Source organism: Tamandua tetradactyla, chromosome 2 (assembly GCF_023851605.1).
Source record: "Tamandua tetradactyla isolate mTamTet1 chromosome 2, mTamTet1.pri, whole genome shotgun sequence".
Lineage (NCBI taxonomy): Eukaryota > Metazoa > Chordata > Mammalia > Pilosa > Myrmecophagidae > Tamandua > Tamandua tetradactyla.
The window spans coordinates 106597395-106616844 of NC_135328.1; the positions used below are offsets into that span (position 1 = coordinate 106597395).

At 39.3% G+C, this 19450-nt stretch overlaps 1 protein-coding gene and 1 long non-coding RNA gene across 5 annotated transcripts in view; one reads left to right on the forward strand and one right to left on the reverse strand.

Annotated features, from left to right (window-relative positions):
• The window catches only part of PCSK5 (proprotein convertase subtilisin/kexin type 5), a 441103-nt gene that overhangs the window by 279028 nt on the left and 142625 nt on the right, over positions 1 to 19450 (forward strand). For 2 of the 3 annotated variants that reach the window (XM_077148451.1, XM_077148452.1), the window contains exons 18-20: positions 1817 to 1914; positions 2398 to 2527; positions 2898 to 3013. In XM_077148451.1, the coding sequence (XP_077004566.1) occupies positions 1817 to 1914; positions 2398 to 2527; positions 2898 to 3013 (344 nt within the window). Of the gene's footprint in view, positions 1 to 1816; positions 1915 to 2397; positions 2528 to 2897; positions 3014 to 6096; positions 8682 to 19450 lie in introns of those variants that run through there. The other variant, XM_077148453.1, reaches the window with a different exon arrangement.
• Positions 1 to 19450, reverse strand: part of LOC143673656 (uncharacterized) — a 138269-nt gene that overhangs the window by 55557 nt on the left and 63262 nt on the right. Inside the window, exon 3 of one of the 2 annotated variants that reach the window (XR_013170500.1) lies at positions 2300 to 2518. The exons of the other annotated variant lie outside the window; for it this stretch is intronic. This is a non-coding gene — a long non-coding RNA (uncharacterized LOC143673656). Of the gene's footprint in view, positions 1 to 2299; positions 2519 to 19450 lie in introns of those variants that run through there. 2 annotated transcript variants of the gene reach the window in all.

Consider the following 19450-nt stretch of genomic DNA (forward strand, 5'->3'; position numbering starts at 1 on the left):
TTTTTAAAAACTTGGATACACTTTTTGGTGGTACCAGTTCTTCCCACAAAAGGATACCATTTGATGCAGTGTCTTTTTTTTCCAATGTAGTCAGGGAAGGAATTTGCTTTTATTGGTTAAATGATAGCTCTCCCTGTCCAGTGAGAAGATCTATAAATGAAGTTCGCTTTCAGTTAGGCTGCTCTCAGTATTCTTGATGCTCCTTGCATTTTCTTATGGGCTTACTACAAGAGACCATCTTGCTATAAAAAATCTGTAAATGTTTACATAGTGACTAAGAACAAACAGTGGGGGAAATATTAATGCATAAAATCCTTGAAGGAAATGGACTAAAATGTTAGAAGCTATTTGGGATTTCTTTTATTATTATTATTATTATTATTATTATTATTATTATTATGGCCTACTTATTTTTGTACTTTCCAAATTTCTTTAATGAGCATAGAGAAAAATATTTAGCTTTTTAAAATTAATATGGTATAGAGGGTGCAAGGGTGGTTCACTGGTAGAATTTTCACCTGCCATTTTTCATTCCTGCCCCCTGCACTCCCAAAAAAAAAAAAAATACCTTCAACAAATGGTGCTGTGATACATAGGAAATCTACATGGGAAAAGAATGAAGTGTGACACACACACACCCCGCGCAGCATACAAACAAAAAATATTAATATGGTCTATATATGGAGCAAAGTCAAAATATGAATTGGAGTAATGTGGTGAGTTTAAGAAAAGTAGAACCCATTTGAGCTTGTTGCTTAGACATACATCTTCAAGTGTCATGCATTCGTGACATAGGATTACATTTCCTTCTCGATGATTCCAATCCACTGTTTGGTTAGTCAGTGAATATTTATATATCAAATATTATATTAAATATTTGATATATATTTAATATCAAGTATTAAATATATATCAAATTTATTTACTTAAAAATATGTTCTGTTTTTTTTTCATTTTTAAGAATCTGTGCACTAAAAAAAAAAATCATAGCTGACATAAAAGAGGAAAAGACAAAAATATACATTCCTGATCCTAAATTCTGGCAACTTATTAGATACTGTCCAACAGTGCTAGATGAAGAAATATAAACTTCCATAAGTTAATATTGTATAGATAACTACTAAGGAAAAAAACTAAAAATAATATAGTTTTAAAAAGTCAAGATTTGGGGGGGCAGCTGTATAGCTAGGTAATTTTTCTAAATTCCTCCTTAGAGTATTTAAATCAAGGAATAGAGGCAGAAATGCACTAGAGTTTTGTCATTTTGATGGTAACAAACAGAAAAACTAAAATTAGAAATGTCTAAAACAATAAAGTACATTCCGGGGACTTTGGGCTGGGACTGGGAAGGATAGTTGATGTAAACTTTTAACCAGTTGGAATTAATTTTACTACGCGTTCCTCTTGCATTTTATAGTTACTAAATAACTTTTAAAGTGATTATGTAGGAGGTCTGGATGTTAGGGGGATAGTTCCTATTATCAGACAGTGTGATTGTTTTGTCACTAAAATACCGTTATCAAAAAGTCTCTGGGTTGGAAGTTGCTTCTCAAAGCAGGAGCATGTTGGCCAATCTAACAAAAATATCCCCAAATCCTGCAGCCCGTGAACATGCTACAAGCACAGAGAAGCATTAGAGGCAGCCAGAGGGGAAAAAAAGAGGGTAGAAGGGCTGTTTCCCCTGCTATGAAGCTTTGCCAAATCCACTGGTCTCCCGGGGGGACTGTATTTGTGACATTTGAAGTTTGGAGGGGAGTCGTTGCCTCCTTGCCTTGATTACAGCAGTCTGTGTAAAGCTCTGTTTCTGTTTCCCCAGCCTGTGGGGAGCCCGGTGTTTCATCACCTGTGAAGACGGATGGTACTTCAGTGGCCAGGACTGCCAGCCCTGCCACCGCTTCTGTGCCACTTGCACTGGTATCTTCTCCTCCAACTCTTTTTCACTTATGCCACTAGCTTTGGTTTTGCTTTTGTATAAGCTCTTTTGTTTTGGTTTTGATCTCTTTTTAGTCACCCACTTTGCCACATACTTGATATTTTTACAGAAAATGCTGGAGTTTCTTAGAAATCTCCAAGAAGCCTATTGATTTCTCCTTTAATACCCATGCATGTATGTATGTATTCTTACTGAAAGGCAAACCGTCATAAGCATCATATCCTTGTAATAAAGAGAGCTGTGATTTCTTGCTCCTTCTCTTTCCAAAGAGATTTGATGTTTTTGGCAAATGAGTTTGGTTTAAAATAGTAAACTTTTTTCAAAGAAAGTAAGAAAAAAGACAAATATTAGATAACAAAATTATGACATTAGTTTTATTTTTACCAACCATTAAAGAAGAAGAGCACCATGCAACGCCGACTGAAGTTTAGTTTCTGTTTCCTGCATTTTATCTTGCTTTGAAGGGCCAGGCGCTGATGGGTGTGTTAACTGCAGCGAGGGGTACTTCATGGAGAATGGCAGATGTGTGCAAAGCTGCAGTATCAGCTATTACTTCCACCACTCTTCAGAGAATGGATACAAATCCTGCAAAAAGTAAGTGGATTTACCCCTCAACCCTAGTATTTGATTACAGGGTTCCTTATATGATTGTGTGCCTCAATAATATGAAAACTTATCATTTTCAGTGATAAAATGAGGTTCAGACATTTACACATGGACACTGTGCTGAGAATTTAGCCCAACTTGTCTTTGAAGTTTTATCTTTTTGCCTCAGAAACATTGTGTAACATTTAAAGAAATTATTCCTGTTCCAAATACTTGCAAATATCCTAGTAATTATAAGAAAAGATTTGGGGGTCACTTTCAAGGGGTCAATTAAGTGTAAGACATTAACGCTTTGATAGTAAACACACTTCCTATGCATGATGTGTGAAACAGTAATAAAGTATACATTTTTCCATAGATGTGACAGCAGCTGCTTGACTTGCAATGGCCCAGGGTTCAAGAACTGTACCAGCTGCCCCAGTGGGTACCTCTTAGACTTAGGAATGTGTCAGATGGGAGCCATCTGCAAGGATGGTGAGTTCAATCCCTCATTTTGATCTTCTGAGCAAAGTGTGATCTTTCTACTCTAAAGTCTAGTATGTTTCTACTCAAAAAGAAACCATCAAGCATGCATCTGATCAGAGTTTGGAATTCATTCCTCCTTGAAGTTATGCCCTCAGTGGGGTTGGGTTTTTTCTTTTTTTAATTGCAATAACAAATAAATCACCTATAGTCCCCCTAGCCAAGATTATTACAGTTAAGTTTTGATGTGTTTCATTCTAGTTTGTTTCTCTATATATTTTTTAGCCAGGTTTTTAAAAATACTATGTACATTTTATTTTGTATCCAACTTTTTGCAGTAGTCATTATATAAACATTAGTTTGTGTTATTGCCAAGTCTCAGGAAATTTCATTTTTAATAATAGTATAATATTCTTTTGGGATGTGATGCCATTTTTTCTTTACCACTCTTCTATTATTTCGATTGTAAATAATTTTGACACGTAAATTGTATGACAGTGGACCCATATGTGCATAAGCTTTGTTAATACTTAAAATTATTACCTTTAGAAAATTCTTGGGAATTTTTAAGATATGATTTTTAGTATTCTTTGTTGTAAGTCACCATCATTTAGCTATCAAAACCATTGAGATGATGGAATAGATGAATCTTCCTTTCTCTGACTTATAATATATGCAGTTCTACATAGTTAAATTTAATGGATTGCCAGTGGGAACTTAAATCATGAACCCAGAGAATAGAGAAAAATTATCCATTTGTCCCAAAACATTGGTTTATTAAGTACCTATATTTGTTTTAATGAATCTATTATTTACAGACTGACATGGCAAAGTAATTAATCATCAACTCATACCTGACTCTTAGCCTGTGAGCCTAGGAATTAATATTCCAGTCTTAACAACAGAGAAAACCCAAAGTGTGTAGTTAGAAAGTGACAATACCAAGTATAGAATTTAAGACTTAAAATTGTTGGTCCATTTTTCTTTCCTTTGTCCCACTGGTTCTCAGCCAGGATGCCGGGGCCTCACTCTTCCCCCAAACATGCTGATTAAATTGATCTAGAATATAGCCTGAGCACAGAGTTTTTGAAGCTCCTGAAGTGTTTCTATATGTGTACCCCAACAACTTGGCAAATGACATGCTACTTACTTCTCTGGGGCCTCAGTTTCCCTATCTGTAAAATGTGTGGATTTAAATTATTCTGACTCTGACATTCTGTGAGCATTGACTTCCAATACAGTTCACGTTGAGGAGGCCTCCAATTTTTACCTAAATTTCATGTGGACAAGAAAGAAATTACTGTGGGTCATTGTTATTCTGTACATCTTTCAATCACTATGAAAATAGAAAAAATAAAAAGAAAGTATGCACTTGGAACAGTCTTACCTGTCAAGATCATTCCCCTGGGTTTATTCTTTCTCTTCCTTTGAACACACCTTTGAAATTTCTTCTGGAAATTTCATAAAAGGCAGAATAATACCGTGGATGGTCAGGAGCCAGGCTGCTTATATTCACTTCTGGGCTCCAGGCATTGGGCAAATCATAACTTCCCTGGGCCTCACTCCCCTTGTCAGGAAAAATTAGAATTGTACTGACCTCCTATGGTAATTCAACCTTCCATAAGCTACAGCTATAGCTTATGGGAGACATGAAAAGACCTGGGCAGAGTACAGTTAAGTGCTAGGAAATCAGAGAGTTTTAGGTGTGTTTGTGTAGAGGTGATTTGTGGAAAGAAGCAAAAGCCTAGGTCATGTTTTCATACCATGATGGCACTGATATAATATGATTTATGATCTCATTTCCATGGGACATCATAGGTGAGTTTGCATCTTCTTAGCTTCTCTGATACACAGCCAGTCTGGCAGGGACAGGCCAGTCCCACTCAGACTCTATGTGATCTGGGGGGTTCCTTACTTGGTCTGATTCTTACTGCACAGCCCTGGGCGGGGGTGGAGAACAATGGGCAGTGACCCCAGGGACCATGAGAGCATCTTCTTTTTTTACATGGGCAGGCACCGGAAACGAACCCGGGTCTCCGGCATGGCAGGCGAGAACTCTGCCTGCTGAGCCACCGTGGTATGCCCAGCAACTTCTTTTAATTATAGCAAGTACCTCCTTATCCTAGATTAAAGATATGGTTCCCCTATATCTGAATATGGAGCCTTCCTAAATTAGCGACCTGAAAACTAAGGACATTTTTGAAAGATTAAATCAGGAAAATCCATGAATGAGATCATTGATGGCTCACCAGACATTTCAAATCACATGACAGTTGCATTTAAGGATATGCTTTTTATTCTCTTTCAACTAACATATTTCAGTGAATCTAAGACATACTTTATTAACATTTTGACATTTATGAAATCAGATGCATCTATAATTCATGGCAGCCTTCAGTGGCTATTACCCAGTAGGTTGCCATGTCATAGCTATCACTGCCAGCATGGGAGACTTAGTCATGTTGAAGTCGGTTCACCTGAGTTAGACACCTAGCTACCTCTTCGTGTGCTGAATTTCATTGCAGTTCAAAACAGGGTCAGAAAAGTAAACTAGGGTCAGTATTCAGAGAAAGAGTTATTGTGTAAACATGGAATCAAAACACCATGCCCTACAACAAATACTTTCAATAAGTATAAATTAAAATTTGAAGTGATACAATATGGGGTCCCTGTATTAAGAAGCATTTGTCTATATAGTACTTAAAGTAATGGTGCATTTTAAATCCACAGTGTCTTAGATTCAGTGAAACATGGGATAAATGACTGTATACTCTTTGCTCTAGGTAATTCTAAAAATATACCTTGCTTATATTATTATTGATTTCTAATTTTTCTTTTTCTAATCTCTTTTTCCTTTCATAAATGGATACCAATCACATTTCCCGTTGGACTGCAATGTCTCTCCTTGAAAAACAATGCTGTTGACTGAAATCACTTTGGGTGGACCAAATTTCCTCCTTGTTGACTGCTCCTGAGTGGTCTCTTCCAATCCCCCAATCTGCCTCTCTGACCAATCAAAATCTTCTCCCGTGTGTGTACATCATGCTGCTCCCGTCCTCAACTCCCCCCCCTCTCTTGCTGACTTCCTGGAAAAGCAACTGAAGAGTCCTGGGCTGAAGGAGGCTTCTGTATGCTAGTGAAAAAGAACAATCTGTGCCAACGGAAGGTTCTTCAACAACTTTGCTGCAAAACATGTACATTCCATGGCTGAGCGGCCATCCCAGACGTCTTTGTTCCTGTAGACTTATAGATTACTCCATATTATTATTAAAAAGAAAAAAAAAAACAAGCAAAAAAAAAAAAAAAGCAAGCCACCTCTCTCTTTCTTGCTCTCTTTTTCTCTCTCTCTCAAGTTTGTGCAGGGAGATGGTGAACTGTTTTGTCAGAACTTAAATGGAGAAAAAAATAATAAACCTACAACAAGCCTACCTTTTATAACTGGGTGTTTCATGCTAAACAGCCAGGACCACAGAGACAGTATTGTATGACCAAAGCATCTGATGCCAAAATTTAACGTTAAAGTAATGATTTGATTTCCTGCCCTGGTTTTGAAGGTCCATTTTTGTTTTGTTTTGTTTTTTTCCTTCTGCATTTACTTGCTTGTTTCTCCTTTGAGATGCCTAAAAATACCTTTCAAAAACATCACAAGAGCATACATAGATCAGAATAAAACAGAAAGCTCTTGTATTGATTCTTTTTCACGCTTGTGTCCACCACTGGGGGAAATGTCAGAAAACTGGACTGGGGCATTAAGGACACCCCAAAAGAGTCTTGTCCAGTGTCTTTTGTCTTAGCATTTCACAGTTGAACATTGATACCCTCCACACATAATTTACTTCATGCATTATGTGCAGGTTTTGCACTATCCTCACTTGATAAGTCAGCTCCACTGGTTTCATCAGATAGACTTGCTGCTACTGGCTTTTCCATTGTAGATTGGGTTATTTTACACACAGCTAGTCAGATGGGATTGCTCTGTATAGTCAAATTGGCAGCGGACCGAATGCAGAGCTGAGACTGATCCAGCTCCCCTGAAATCCAGAGTGTTAACTTGATGGACCCTGCACAATCTCTTGGTGCTATCTAGCCATTATCCCCATAGCATTTTTTTAAGACCATCAGAAATTCCATTTTTTTGTGGTGTGAAGCACTTTGGATATGATGCAGGGAATTTCTTCCTGGAGTCAAAAGTTTCTAAGAGGTCCTGTATTTTTTAATAAATGGAATTTATTTAAATATTTAAGGTCGTGCCCAAGTTGGCCACACAGTGTTCTCAATGGTGCTTATTAGATGTTTCTTTTCATCTTGTCATTTAAAAAAATAATAAAACTGGAAATAGAATATGGGCGGCATGATGGTACCCTCCCGGTTCTGTATTTTCCCCACTCCTCTGTCCCTGTAACCATGCCTGGAAACACTGTTCCCTGAATGTTATTCCAATCATCTGTTTTCTTTAAAATATCTTCACTGGTTTTCTATGACTCCTTAAGCATATCACGGCAACTAGCAGACTGAATTAAGAGAAAACTATTTTGGACCGATGGTCAGAAAGGAGACCTCTTTACCAATTATGAGTTTCTCTGTTTCGAGAGTGTAGAGTGATACCAAGTTTCTTCATTTCTCGTATCAAAGCTCCATGAGGATCTCATTTGTGTTGGGAGTGACCAACCGTCGTTTCAGGCCTTGTGCTCTGTGACCCTCACTTCCAGGATATCAGTGGCCTTGACAGCTGAGAAAAGGAATGGTATCAGCATAGGTTTTCCTATGTTAGAGCAGGAAAGCGGATGCTAAGATCCCTATGCCTGCAGCAAGCTTGTAAGAAGCCTCCCTTGAAAATATTCATTCCTCCACATCAAAGTTAACTTCCAATCCAAAGTGAGTAGTAATAGTCTAACAACCTCCTTAAGAGCGTTATGGAGATGAGTCACATAATGATTCTTGAGCAACTAAGGTAGCAACCGATTTTACTGGACAATTTTCCTCTTCCAAATACTGCAGACCCTTCTGACACAAGGAAAGCAATTTAATCCCACGTAGTATATATAGAGTCCAGCCCTGTGGACAAATGTAAGCACAAGCCTAAAGCAAGTAAAACAGATGAAAATCTGGAAACCAGATTTGCCTACAAAGGAATCTATATATCTGAACCGCCCATAATATTTGCCGAAAGATAGGAAAGGTGAAATGATGTCATGTCCACGTGACAACCAAATTCTATCGGGGTCTACCGGTTTACGTCCCGTTTCCCACTGACCATGCAGGCTCACATCGCGGAAATACTGGTTTAACTACTAGTGTGTTACTGCCTCATTTATCTACTTAACATTATTAACTAGAACATAATGCTTTCAAAGTTTAAGTTAATGTTATATATTATGTATAAATATATATATTCATAATAAGATATATGTAATGGATAGTGCAAAGTTTGGAGACTTTAGCAAATGCTCTAACCTTCTAGAGACAAAAGTTTTATCTTCTGTTTTCTTTTGTCTTTTTATTTTAATTAGTGATCCATTGTTAAATCCAAATCCACTTTTACTGAAAAATACTGTACATGTGTAAAATGTTCAGTTGTTTTTTTGTAAAATATAGTAGAACGGTTGTAATTGATACTGGCCAAAATCAATGTTATTCCATATTTTATTTTTTCTATTAAATTAACCTAAGTTCCTGTTTATTTGATCTGTTGATACCCATGCGTATAGACATCTCTGAAGAGGTGAGTGGTGATGAGAAACTATTCTGTTTCCACATAAGAAGCTGACTATGAAGGAAAGGAGATAGATAAATGAAGCATCTAAATAAAGCGGGAAAAGAAAGGGCCAGCAGAGGTCAGAATTGAAAAGGACAGAGAAAGAAACAGAGCACTATGAGAAGGGAACAGGTAGATGTGTCATGAATGTATGTTGAATCCCATTTTTAGGAAGTGTGGTTTTGATCCAAGTGTGCAGGTGCTGGGCAATATGGGCCCGCCCTTTCCCCCGTGCTTGCCTGGACTCGGGGCAGTGTACAGGTGTGTAGAGGTTAGGGCGCTAGGGTGGGGAACGAGGAGGCGGGAATGTGAAAGCTGCTGAAGAGAAGATAGCATTGCTCATTTTGCTGACAACTTGTGTAAAATTGACCACGGCTGTGGATGCCCAGAGGATGATTTTATCTAAAATAATTCTCTAGTACATGCCACAGGGTAGGATTGAGTAGTTAGCAAAAAACAGCCGTGGAGTGTAGATCTTTCACTTTCTGAACCCTGCTTTAGATGGGATCACCAGCTTTGAAGATTCAATGCCTTGTGGGATAAGAAAGGAGAAAGCAATAAACAAATTGAGCTCCAAGTAGGTTTAAAGATCTGGGGATATAAAAAAAGGGTGAGAGAGAATCTCTGCTGTCTTGAAGCTCCGTTATGGCAATGGAGAAAAATGAATGAGGCACAATGTATATACATACTGATGGAAATAAAATCATCTCTTAATTCTCCCAGAAACCCAGAAACCAGGTGCACATTTTATCTGCTGCTTGCAAACAGGAAAACTCAGGCACATTGACTTGCCAATGATATTAGTAATTTAAAAATTTTATAGTAGGACAATTAACAGTAGGCAGTGGATTGTAAGCATCAAATGAATGGGATGCACGCTCAGTGTTAAGGTTCCTGTAGTACAAGATTCCTTTGAGTGGAATTGGTTAGAGCAAGTTTCCTACTAGAATTGATTCTTGAAGTCTCAGCTAAGCAGAAGAGGAGACTTTACAAGCAGGAAAAACTTTTTCAGCAAATTCGCTGCATTAGAGATGCTCAGGGAAGCAAGAAGATCATTGTAATATTTTAATCTAATTAGTCTATTGCTACAAAGACAGTGATTCAACATTTGATGGATTAGTCAAGAGGAATCTAAATCATTTTTAGATGTTTTAGGACATAGACCATGTGCCCATCCTCCTCACCAGAACCCATGGACGATATTGCTAATCAATCAGTATCCATTTACAGATTGACCACAATTATCTGATGACAGAAAAACTTACTTTCCACTCCAGCATCCCAGACTTATCATTAGATTCTCAATCTCTTTCAGATTCATTGTTTTCCATGCAGCAATCTGAACTGAGCATTTGATCGAGACATGGGGGTGATTGTTTCAGTAACTACTAATTGATAGTTTCTTAGTCCAAGAGATTAATATTTTAGGCACATCTGGGGGTACGGAAATTTATAGCACATTATTACCCTCATGTAAAAAAAGAGAATGTTGTATGGCTGAAATATAAGTAGATATGCGTTTTTTAACTGCTTCCAAATCATTTAGCCTCACACAAAGCAGCATGACAAATGGAAGTAGCATATTGGAGGCAATTTTAAACTTTGGTCTGGCCTGACCAGTTCAGTTCTATCTCCTTCTACCCTCAATACAGAATGGCAAAGGTGGAGCAGAACCCTGCTGCTATTTAACCTCACCTGGATCCTGCACCCCAAACTCAACATGTATACTTGACAGAAAGCATGCACCTGCATCTCTTCTCTGGTCAACATCTATTTCCAAATATTTTTATTGCAAACCCATCAAATCTGAAGATTTCAACAGAATACTTTGGAGCCCTTGACTAAGGTAGTAGGGGATAGCCAAGATTGTTTAATTTCATTGTGACTCATTGGAGCTACTTGGTACTCAGTAATCTAGAGTATTCCTTGGTACAGTAATATAGAGACTGTAATCTCTGTAATCACATCTCCTCTTCATCACAAGAGGTGAAGATCTGGCCCAGAGTCGGTTCCTGGACAAGAAGAATGCAGTTGTGTGGTATTGCTGTCTCAGTGAGCCCATCTATGAAATGGGAGTGCCAGTTCATCCCTCCCATGCTCTCTAAGGGACTTCTAAGGGGCCATTGTTTGGGGGTGCTTTTATAGGGCCAGGTCCAGTAAGTTTACATCCCCACTTTCTATAATTCCAGAAACATTCCCAGAGATCTGAATTGTAAGATCTTTAAACTTTTTTTAATTTAGAAAATACATTATTTTAAGAATACAGTGTTTTAAGCTTGAAGGAGTTTTTACTTAAATGGTGGCATTTCACTTGAACCACACAATAACCCTGTGAGGTGGGTGATACAAGCACTAGTGTCCTTATCAGAAGTGAAGAATCAGAGGCCCACTGATTAACTGTCTGATGCAAGTGCCATAGCTAGGAAGGTATGGGGCTGGGACTCAAATTTCAGCCTTCTGCACAACACTGCCTTCTTTTTTAACATTGCCAAAGAAAAACAAATCTACGTTGCATACACTGCAAGGCGGGAGGGTAAGGGCCTTTCCCCAAAGGAAAAGTAAGCACGCTATATCCCTGCACTTGGCTACTTCTCCCTGGGAGAGTAAATAAATTACTTACATCAATAACCCTCATTGGGTCCTTATTGTACCCAAGCCCAGAGGTCCTTCTTGCCCTCCTAAAGTTTATAGTCTAAATGGACATTAAAAAGAAAAACATATAGTTGTAATATGAAACTATATAAGTGCCCTAAAAGGAGTATAAGGAAAATATTGTTGGGAATTCAAAGGAACAAGCGCACTTTACCAACCAAGTGCTCATGGTCCTCTGTCCTTGTACTACAAGCTTTTCAAAGTCATCCAAAGTAGGGTGAAATTTAGAAGATAGGGTTGTCTTTGAAATCACAAATAAAACTGCAACAATCCAAATCAAATATTTTAATATCTACAAAATGCAACATGTCAAACTAGTCAATTGCAACTCAACTCTCAAGGAATTAGATATAATTAAATGTAAGGTAAGATGAGGGTGAATTTTAATATGCTTGCTATGATATAGGATCTACGGAGGTAGGGGAATCCAGCCCAGCAAAGGAGGGAGAAATTCACTCCACTGGGCTAAGGGCTGGGGTAGGGGTGTTTGGATATCTTCCTGGATCCTATCTTCTTCTCCTTGCTTTCTGCACTCTCTCAAGGTTATATCCAATCTCATGGCTATTTATTTTACATGTATATATCTTTATCCTGACCTCTTCTCTCAAGTCACACATGGAGACCTAATCAATTACTTGAAATTCCCTTTGGATTCCCAATAGGCATCTCAAAATGAACATGTCCAGATTCTCCAATCTCTTAAGCATTACCACTATCGAATATCTCCCATTTCAGGAAATGGCATTACAATTCATCCACCCAGTTGCTCAAATCCAAACCTTAGGATTCCTCCTTTTTTCTCCCCAAAATCCAACCCATCAGTAAAGTTCTGTTAACTCTATCTCCAAGATATATCTCCAAATGGTCTACTCCCTACTTCATAACTGCAACTCTGGGCCAAACCACAATTATCTCCAACCTGGTCTATTGCAGGAGCCTCTAACTAACCTCCCTACTTCTCTCCTCTTTTCTTTTCTCTTTTCCATTCATTCTCCAGCCAGCAGGCTATTTTATTACCATAATATGATATCATGTGTCATCTCTCCCTTCCTATTCAGAAGTAAATCTGGCTCTTTCCAATCTCCCTTCATCCCACCCTCCCCTTGCTCATCATGTTTTAGTCATATCAACTTCTTGTTCCTCAAAAAAACAACATGTTTGTGAATCTTCATATGGCTCCTTATCCTACAGGTCTAGCTCAAAGATAACCCTCAGAAAAGCAGCTCCTTCTACCATGCCCACCCCACTCCCACCCATGCTTTTACATGTCTTTCTTAGTGCTTACTAGAACATGACACCCTATCATTCATTTACTTCCTTATTGTCAGTCCTCCCCATTAGAACGTCAGTTCCATGAGAGCTAGGACCTTGTCTGTCTTGTTCACAGCTGTATCTTATATGGCTAATACAGTGCCTTGCTTAATAAATATTTGTGGACTGAATGAGTAAAATTACTTCAAAGAGAAGAGACATTTGCCTGAGTCTTCTAGGATAAGCAGAAATGTATAGGTCAAAGAAGACTAGAGTGTTTAAGAAAGATACTCCAGAGAGAACAGCCTATAGAACGGCATAGAGTCATGACAGGATTTGTGGACTGAGCCAGCATGGAGATTGAAGCATGCATGGGTAGATGAGATAAGAGGCTGGAGGGAAGGAATAGAAAGAGCCCTTGGGATTCATTTGTAGAGTGCCCTTGATGGGCTCTTGACCTTCCTCCATCACCTTGTTACTAGAGTCACCACTTTTCAGAAAGACTAATTCATGTGCCCAAGAACCTCCTCAAGTCAACTCTTGACCTCATCTCACATAATCTGGAGACATTCATTTAGACTATGAAATCCATGACCAGAGTAACAACTTTGGTGAGACCTACTTGCAAGACTGGACTTGAGGACACAGGCCTACTCAGAACCCCCTTTTCTCCCTAAGAAAAGAGAAAACCCTTGTTCTATAAGCTGTCTTACCAGAGAAGGGCAAAAGGAAGGAAAGCAACAAGTTCACACCTTCCTTCCCTAACAATAACAACAAAAACAATGATAATTAATAATAACAACTCTCCTAAATGGAGAACTTCCTATGTGTTGAGAACTGTACTAAATGTTCTTTTTGGGTTATTTTATCCAAATATTCCCAAAACCCCCATTTTAACCCCTTTTTTACAATGAGAAATCAAATGAGATAAATGTCTAAGGCACCCTAATGATAAGTGGAAGATCTGGGATTGTTTTTAACACAGATAATCTGATTTCAGATTTTCCAGAAAGAGGAATGCAAGAGCCAAGTAGGGATGCCTCTCAAAATCAGCTTCATGACCATCAATCAGGACTACATATTTAGCAGGAGATACCAGATTCATGGTCCATGTTGTTTCTTGTGAATAGAGCAATACCCAGCCAAGAGAACCTATCATGACCACATAGTGCTTTGGTGACCAAATCAGGAATTAGGCTATATAGGTAAAATAAATCAGAATGGAGCTAAGGAAAATGAAGTAGTGACAGTTAAAAAGAAACAGGGATATGATGCCCCTTTTCTTGCTAATTTTTCTTCATATGAGGGGATTGTTTTCACTCTCCAATCCCAGTTGAAATGAAGAAGAAATAGAATGGAATATCTGGGAACATGCAGAGATATTAGAGTGCTAAAAATTGTCATATAAATCCTGTGAGCCTCTTTGACAAATCTGCTAGGACTTAAGTTCTTTCTTGTCACCTGAATCACAATATGCAATATTGTTAAACAATTAGCAATTATTAATAAATAAGCTAAACTACCAAGAAAATGCAAGTCTTTTTTTTTTATGATATCTACGAATACGGTTTTTAATTGGTTGGTGTTATGAGAAAGGTCACAAATAAGGTATAAGCTAGAAGTTAACTTGATCCCATCTTTTCCTTCACTCACATCAGACCCATCACGGTCAAGACAAATATGCCTCCAGAATATGTCTCAGATCCATTCTCTGTCCTCACCTCTGCCACCCTATCCTAATCCATGCCACCTTCATCAAGCTACTTCTCACCTCTTCTGATGTAACACAACCTCATTGTATTTACTCCATGTGTCCTCACCTTCTCCCAGTCAGTTCTCCAAACAGCAGCCAGAGTGAAGTTTGCAAAATTCAAGGCTCAACACGAGACTCCACTGCTTGAAACCCCCACTAGCTTCCCATTTCACCCAGGATAAAATTGAAATTTCTTACCACAACCTTCAAGACCATGATCATTCTGACCCATCCCACCTCGCCTTTTGTCCCTTTCTCCCTCCCTTATTATTTTCTAGTCATACTGATTTTCCCCTATTCTTCTGCTCTGCTCTGTACCGTAGAACTTTCCCATGTGCTGTTCCCTCTACTTAAATGCATCTAACCTGGTTAACACCTATATATTATCTGGGCCTCAATATAAATGTTTTTCTTCAGAAAGACTTTTCCTTATGCTTCTAGACAAGGTTAGATCTCCTTTTTATAAACTTCCATGGTAGCAGCTATTTTTCTATCATATCAGCTATATTATAAATATCTAGTTACTTACAAGAAGTATTTTTATGATATATATAATTCTCACTAAACTGGTCCATGGGGGCAAAGACTGTAAATTGTTTTTAACAACAGATAATCCTGTGTTAAAATAAGATAACTAAGATAAACCTAGAAAATGTCTCATAGAATAGGTGCTTGATAACTTTTTGATGAATGAATGGGTGAATGAGTTCATGAATAAATGTGCAAATGACAGGAAGGAAATAGCCTTGATTCAAATATTGGGCAACTGAGTTCTAGTCCTGATTCTGAATAACTTCAGTATAGCTCTGGATGTGTCTCCCCATCTTCAGCATCATACTGTGAAGTTTTCCAGCACTTTTGCTCAATGTAAAGGGAAAATAGCAGAAAATTTCATGAAGACTCCATCACTGACCCTAAAACACACACAAAATCATGGGCATAAATTCAATAAAGCTGATACTTTAGAATGTGGTTTGTGGACAAGCAGCATCCACATCAACTTGGACTTGGTTAGTGTGGTAGGCAGGATTCTAAACATGTTGCCCAAAGACCCCATTCCTTGGCTATTCAATCAAACACTAACCTAGGCATTCTGTGACAATACTTTGCAGATGGAATTATAGGTTATTATCAACTGAGCTTAAAGTAGGAAGTTTACCCCCAGATTATCCAAGTGGGCTCAGTGTAATCACATGAACATCTGAAAGCAGTAGGATCCAACAGAGAGATGCAACAGAAGAAAGAGGCAGAGGACAGGTGAGGCAGAAGGTAGGGGGAGGTCACAGAGATTTGGCACATGAAAAGGACTTCACCCATCAAGGAAACAGTCCTTCAACTACATGGAAACGGATTCTGCCAAGAGTCTGAATGAGCCTGGAGCAGCTTCACGCACAGAGCCTCTAGAAAGGAATGCATCCTGCTGACACTTGGATTTCAACCTTGCGGAACCCAGGACAGACAGCTGAGCCACAAAGTGCCCAGACTTCTGACCTACAGAACTGTGAATATATATGTTACTGAAGGTATTAGTTTAAACCACCATATTTGTAGTAACTTGATATGGCAACAATAGAAAACTAAGACAGCCAGAAATGCTGGTCAGGCCCAATCCCAGGATTACTGAATCAGTAGTTTTGCAAGATTCCAAGGTGATCTCTTTTTTTTTTCACATGGGCGGGTACTGGGAATCGAACCTGGGTCTCCGGCATGGCAGGCGAGAACTCTGCCTGCTGAGCCACCATCCCACTGCCCCCAAGGTGACCTTTAAGCCCATTAAAGTTTGAGAAGCACTATCATGGATGACACATTTCTCCTGAGTGTGAAGTGCCTACTTTTGATTTATTGAGAGCCACTCCTATAAACAGCATGCTCTAAAAGGATGTGCAGAGAAGAATTGGGCAAGAGAACGTCAGTCCTTGGCTCCCCATTAACCAGCAGAGATGAGGCAAATTAACAGCCCTTCAGATCCAGGAAGTAACTAATGAGCAACTGAGAGTTCTGATCCCCAGCTTGTCAGCCAGATAAGCCTGGGCTTTTGAACTGAAGGTGTGAATTCGAGATTTGTTTACAGGTGGCTTGAGCCTGTGTGGTACCTCACCTGCAGACTTCCAAGGCTCGCTCTCAGTAGTTGATGAGGCAACCAAGTAAGGCTTTGACAGCTTTAACAACCAGGCCAGGTCACCATTAAACATCGTGGTACTGTTTATACTCACCAACAAGAAGCACTCACTTCTTGTCACCATTTTCCATGTCTGTTCTCTTAAATGAACTGCATGATTAGCAATATCTTTGGCAGGTGCTGTTTTAGTTTCCCAGCTGTTAAAACACATACTATACAGTGGGTTGCTTAACAACAGGATTTATGGGCTCATTGGTTTCAGAGGCTAGAAGGCTTGCATCCCCCTGGGCTCAGTATCTTCTGGCTGGCCAACAATCTCAGGGGTTCCTTGGCTTTTCCTTCCCATGGTGGTGTCTTCTCCTTTCTCTTTCAGGTTCTGTTGATTTCCAGCTTCTGGGTGCTCCCCATGGCTTCTCTTCCATGTTCAATTTCCTTTGCTTTTAAAGACTTTGGCCACATTGGATTAAGGCTCACCCTCATGCAGTTTGGTCATACCTTAATACCTTCAAAGATCCTATTTACAAAAGGGTTCCCATCCACAGCACCAGAGGTTGGGACCTATACGTGCATTTTGTGGGGGGGGGGGCATGATCCAACCCCCAGCATCTAGATGGACATGGTTTGAGATTTATTCTTCTCTTTTTACTTCCCTTACTACAGATTCAAATTTATCATTCACTTACTTTATCACTTACATTATCACCTACTTTAGGTCAGGCACTATGCCAGCTCCTTCCAGTTCCGTGTTATTTGATCCTCAAAGCAATATAGTTACTTTAACTCAACATGGAGATATCTCAATTGGAGGATGACCATGGCCAACTTGCTGTCTCCAGGTCATGCCATCAGCCAGGTCTTCCTGCTCCAAGCCCAGTGCTCTTCCCTTTGACAGCAGAGCTGCCCCTGACTGTTCCTCTACTTCCACACCCCAGCCTAAATCCTTCGAGTGGGGCTGTGCATCCCCCACTGTCCCTCATCCTTGTAGCTATGAGTAGAGACCAAGTTGAACTTAGGATATTTTGAATTACTATCCATCCTTTTTCCAAGAGGTCACTCAATATCATAGTTACAAGTACAGAATCTGAAACCAGCTGCCTGAATTCAAATTCTAGCTCTGTCACTTGCTAGCTATGTGATTTGGGGAATTAAAACAGCCTTCGAATGTTTTAGGCGCTTAAACCAGAACCTTGTATTCATACTTGATCCCTCCCTGTCTCTCATATCCAATCCATCACCCAATCTAATTCATTTATCTTGAGTATTTTTTTAATCTGAACCTGTCCTCTTCTCTCCATCTCCACCACTACCACACCAAGTAAAATACCATCAGCAGTTGCTGCTGTACAAAAGCAGCCTCATAACCACTTTCCCTTCACCCTCTCCAATGCCTTGGTTACAGAGAAGCCAAAGTCATCTTTTCAAAATGTAAATCTGATCACAACACTCCTGCTAAAACATGTTGCTTTTTGGATAAATACAGGACCCTTTAAAAGCCCTGCAAGACCAGCCCAATCCATCTCAACTTGTATGTCTCTTTCTCCTTCTCCTTCTCTTCCTTTTTCTCTTTCTCCTCCTTCTTTCATTCCCTCTTCCTCTCCCTCTGTCTCCTCTGACCAGTCTTTCTTCCTTCATGCCCTCTTACTGTGGAAATTTTGCAGGTACTGTTCCCTCTGACTGGAACACTCCCCTCACTTCTGCCCCATGCCTTTTTAACTCATCCTCAGCACTGCCAGAGTCATATTCACTTTTGTGATTGGTTCCTGTCTGTTTCCCACTCTAGACAGTAAGTTCCATGAAGGCAGGAACCATATCTGCATTTGCTCACCTCTGCATATTTAGCACACCTTCTGGCACATAATATGTGCTCAATAAATAATTTTTGAAAAAATAAATAAGCAAATGAAAATACTGTCACATAACCATACAGGCAGGAGAAGTAAGATTTTGGTTCTTCTATTGGTTTTGTTCCGCTTGGCAGTGGGGGGAAGGTGAGGATTAAATTACGTAAAGTCAAAAATTTCAAGACAGTCACTGGATAAATGGTCAGTAAATGTAACTTTGCCTACATGTTGCAAACTAAGATGAAAGCAGCACAGGAGGAGCAAGGAGAAGTTGATTCAGCAGCGAAGGTGTCATCTCATGACACACTACAAGTCTAATGGCTTATATAAGAAAACAAAAGCTGAAAAATGGTCCTTCCACACGCTACCGCTCAAGACTGTGACATCTTTAGGGCTACTGTTCAGAAATATTTTATACTCAGTCTTCTCCCTGTGAAAAGCTATAAACTTTAGTTTACTATGATCTTACTATGAGGACTGACCTTTTGGTTCTTGTCCTTAATTGATCTGCCACCTCTCCCTTCCTGCTGTGTAGGAGTAAACCGATGACCCAGAGCTGGAAGAGCCACTGCCTACGCTGTTCCCACAGAGCACAGTGTGGGAGGGGGGGAGAATTTGCAGGCCATGGAGGGTTTCTTGGGGGTGGACTGGGGCAACTTGACCTCCGATCTGTGCCAGAAAGGAAGCTGATTAATAGATATGTTATCCAGGAAAGTTCAAACACATTGCTAAGTCCTTCGTAAGACTTAATCTCTGTCTCTGCCCTGTTCTGTGATATGTTTTCTCTGGGCTTCTGATCATTATTGCAATTCGTTCTCCTTGGTTTGCAAATTCCAAGAGCATAGGAACTATACCTAGTCACAAGAATTCCAGATACAGGCAGGTATTTTAAAATTATTGTTCAATCTAATAGTTGCTTTTTTAGTTTCCTGGCTGCTAAAGCAAATTCCATGTAATAGGTTGGTTTTAAACAATGGGAATTTATTGGCTCATGATTTTGAAGCTAGAAGTCCAAAATTAAGGCATCATCAAAGTGATGTTTTCTCCCAAAAGACTGTAGTATTCTGGGGCTGGCTGC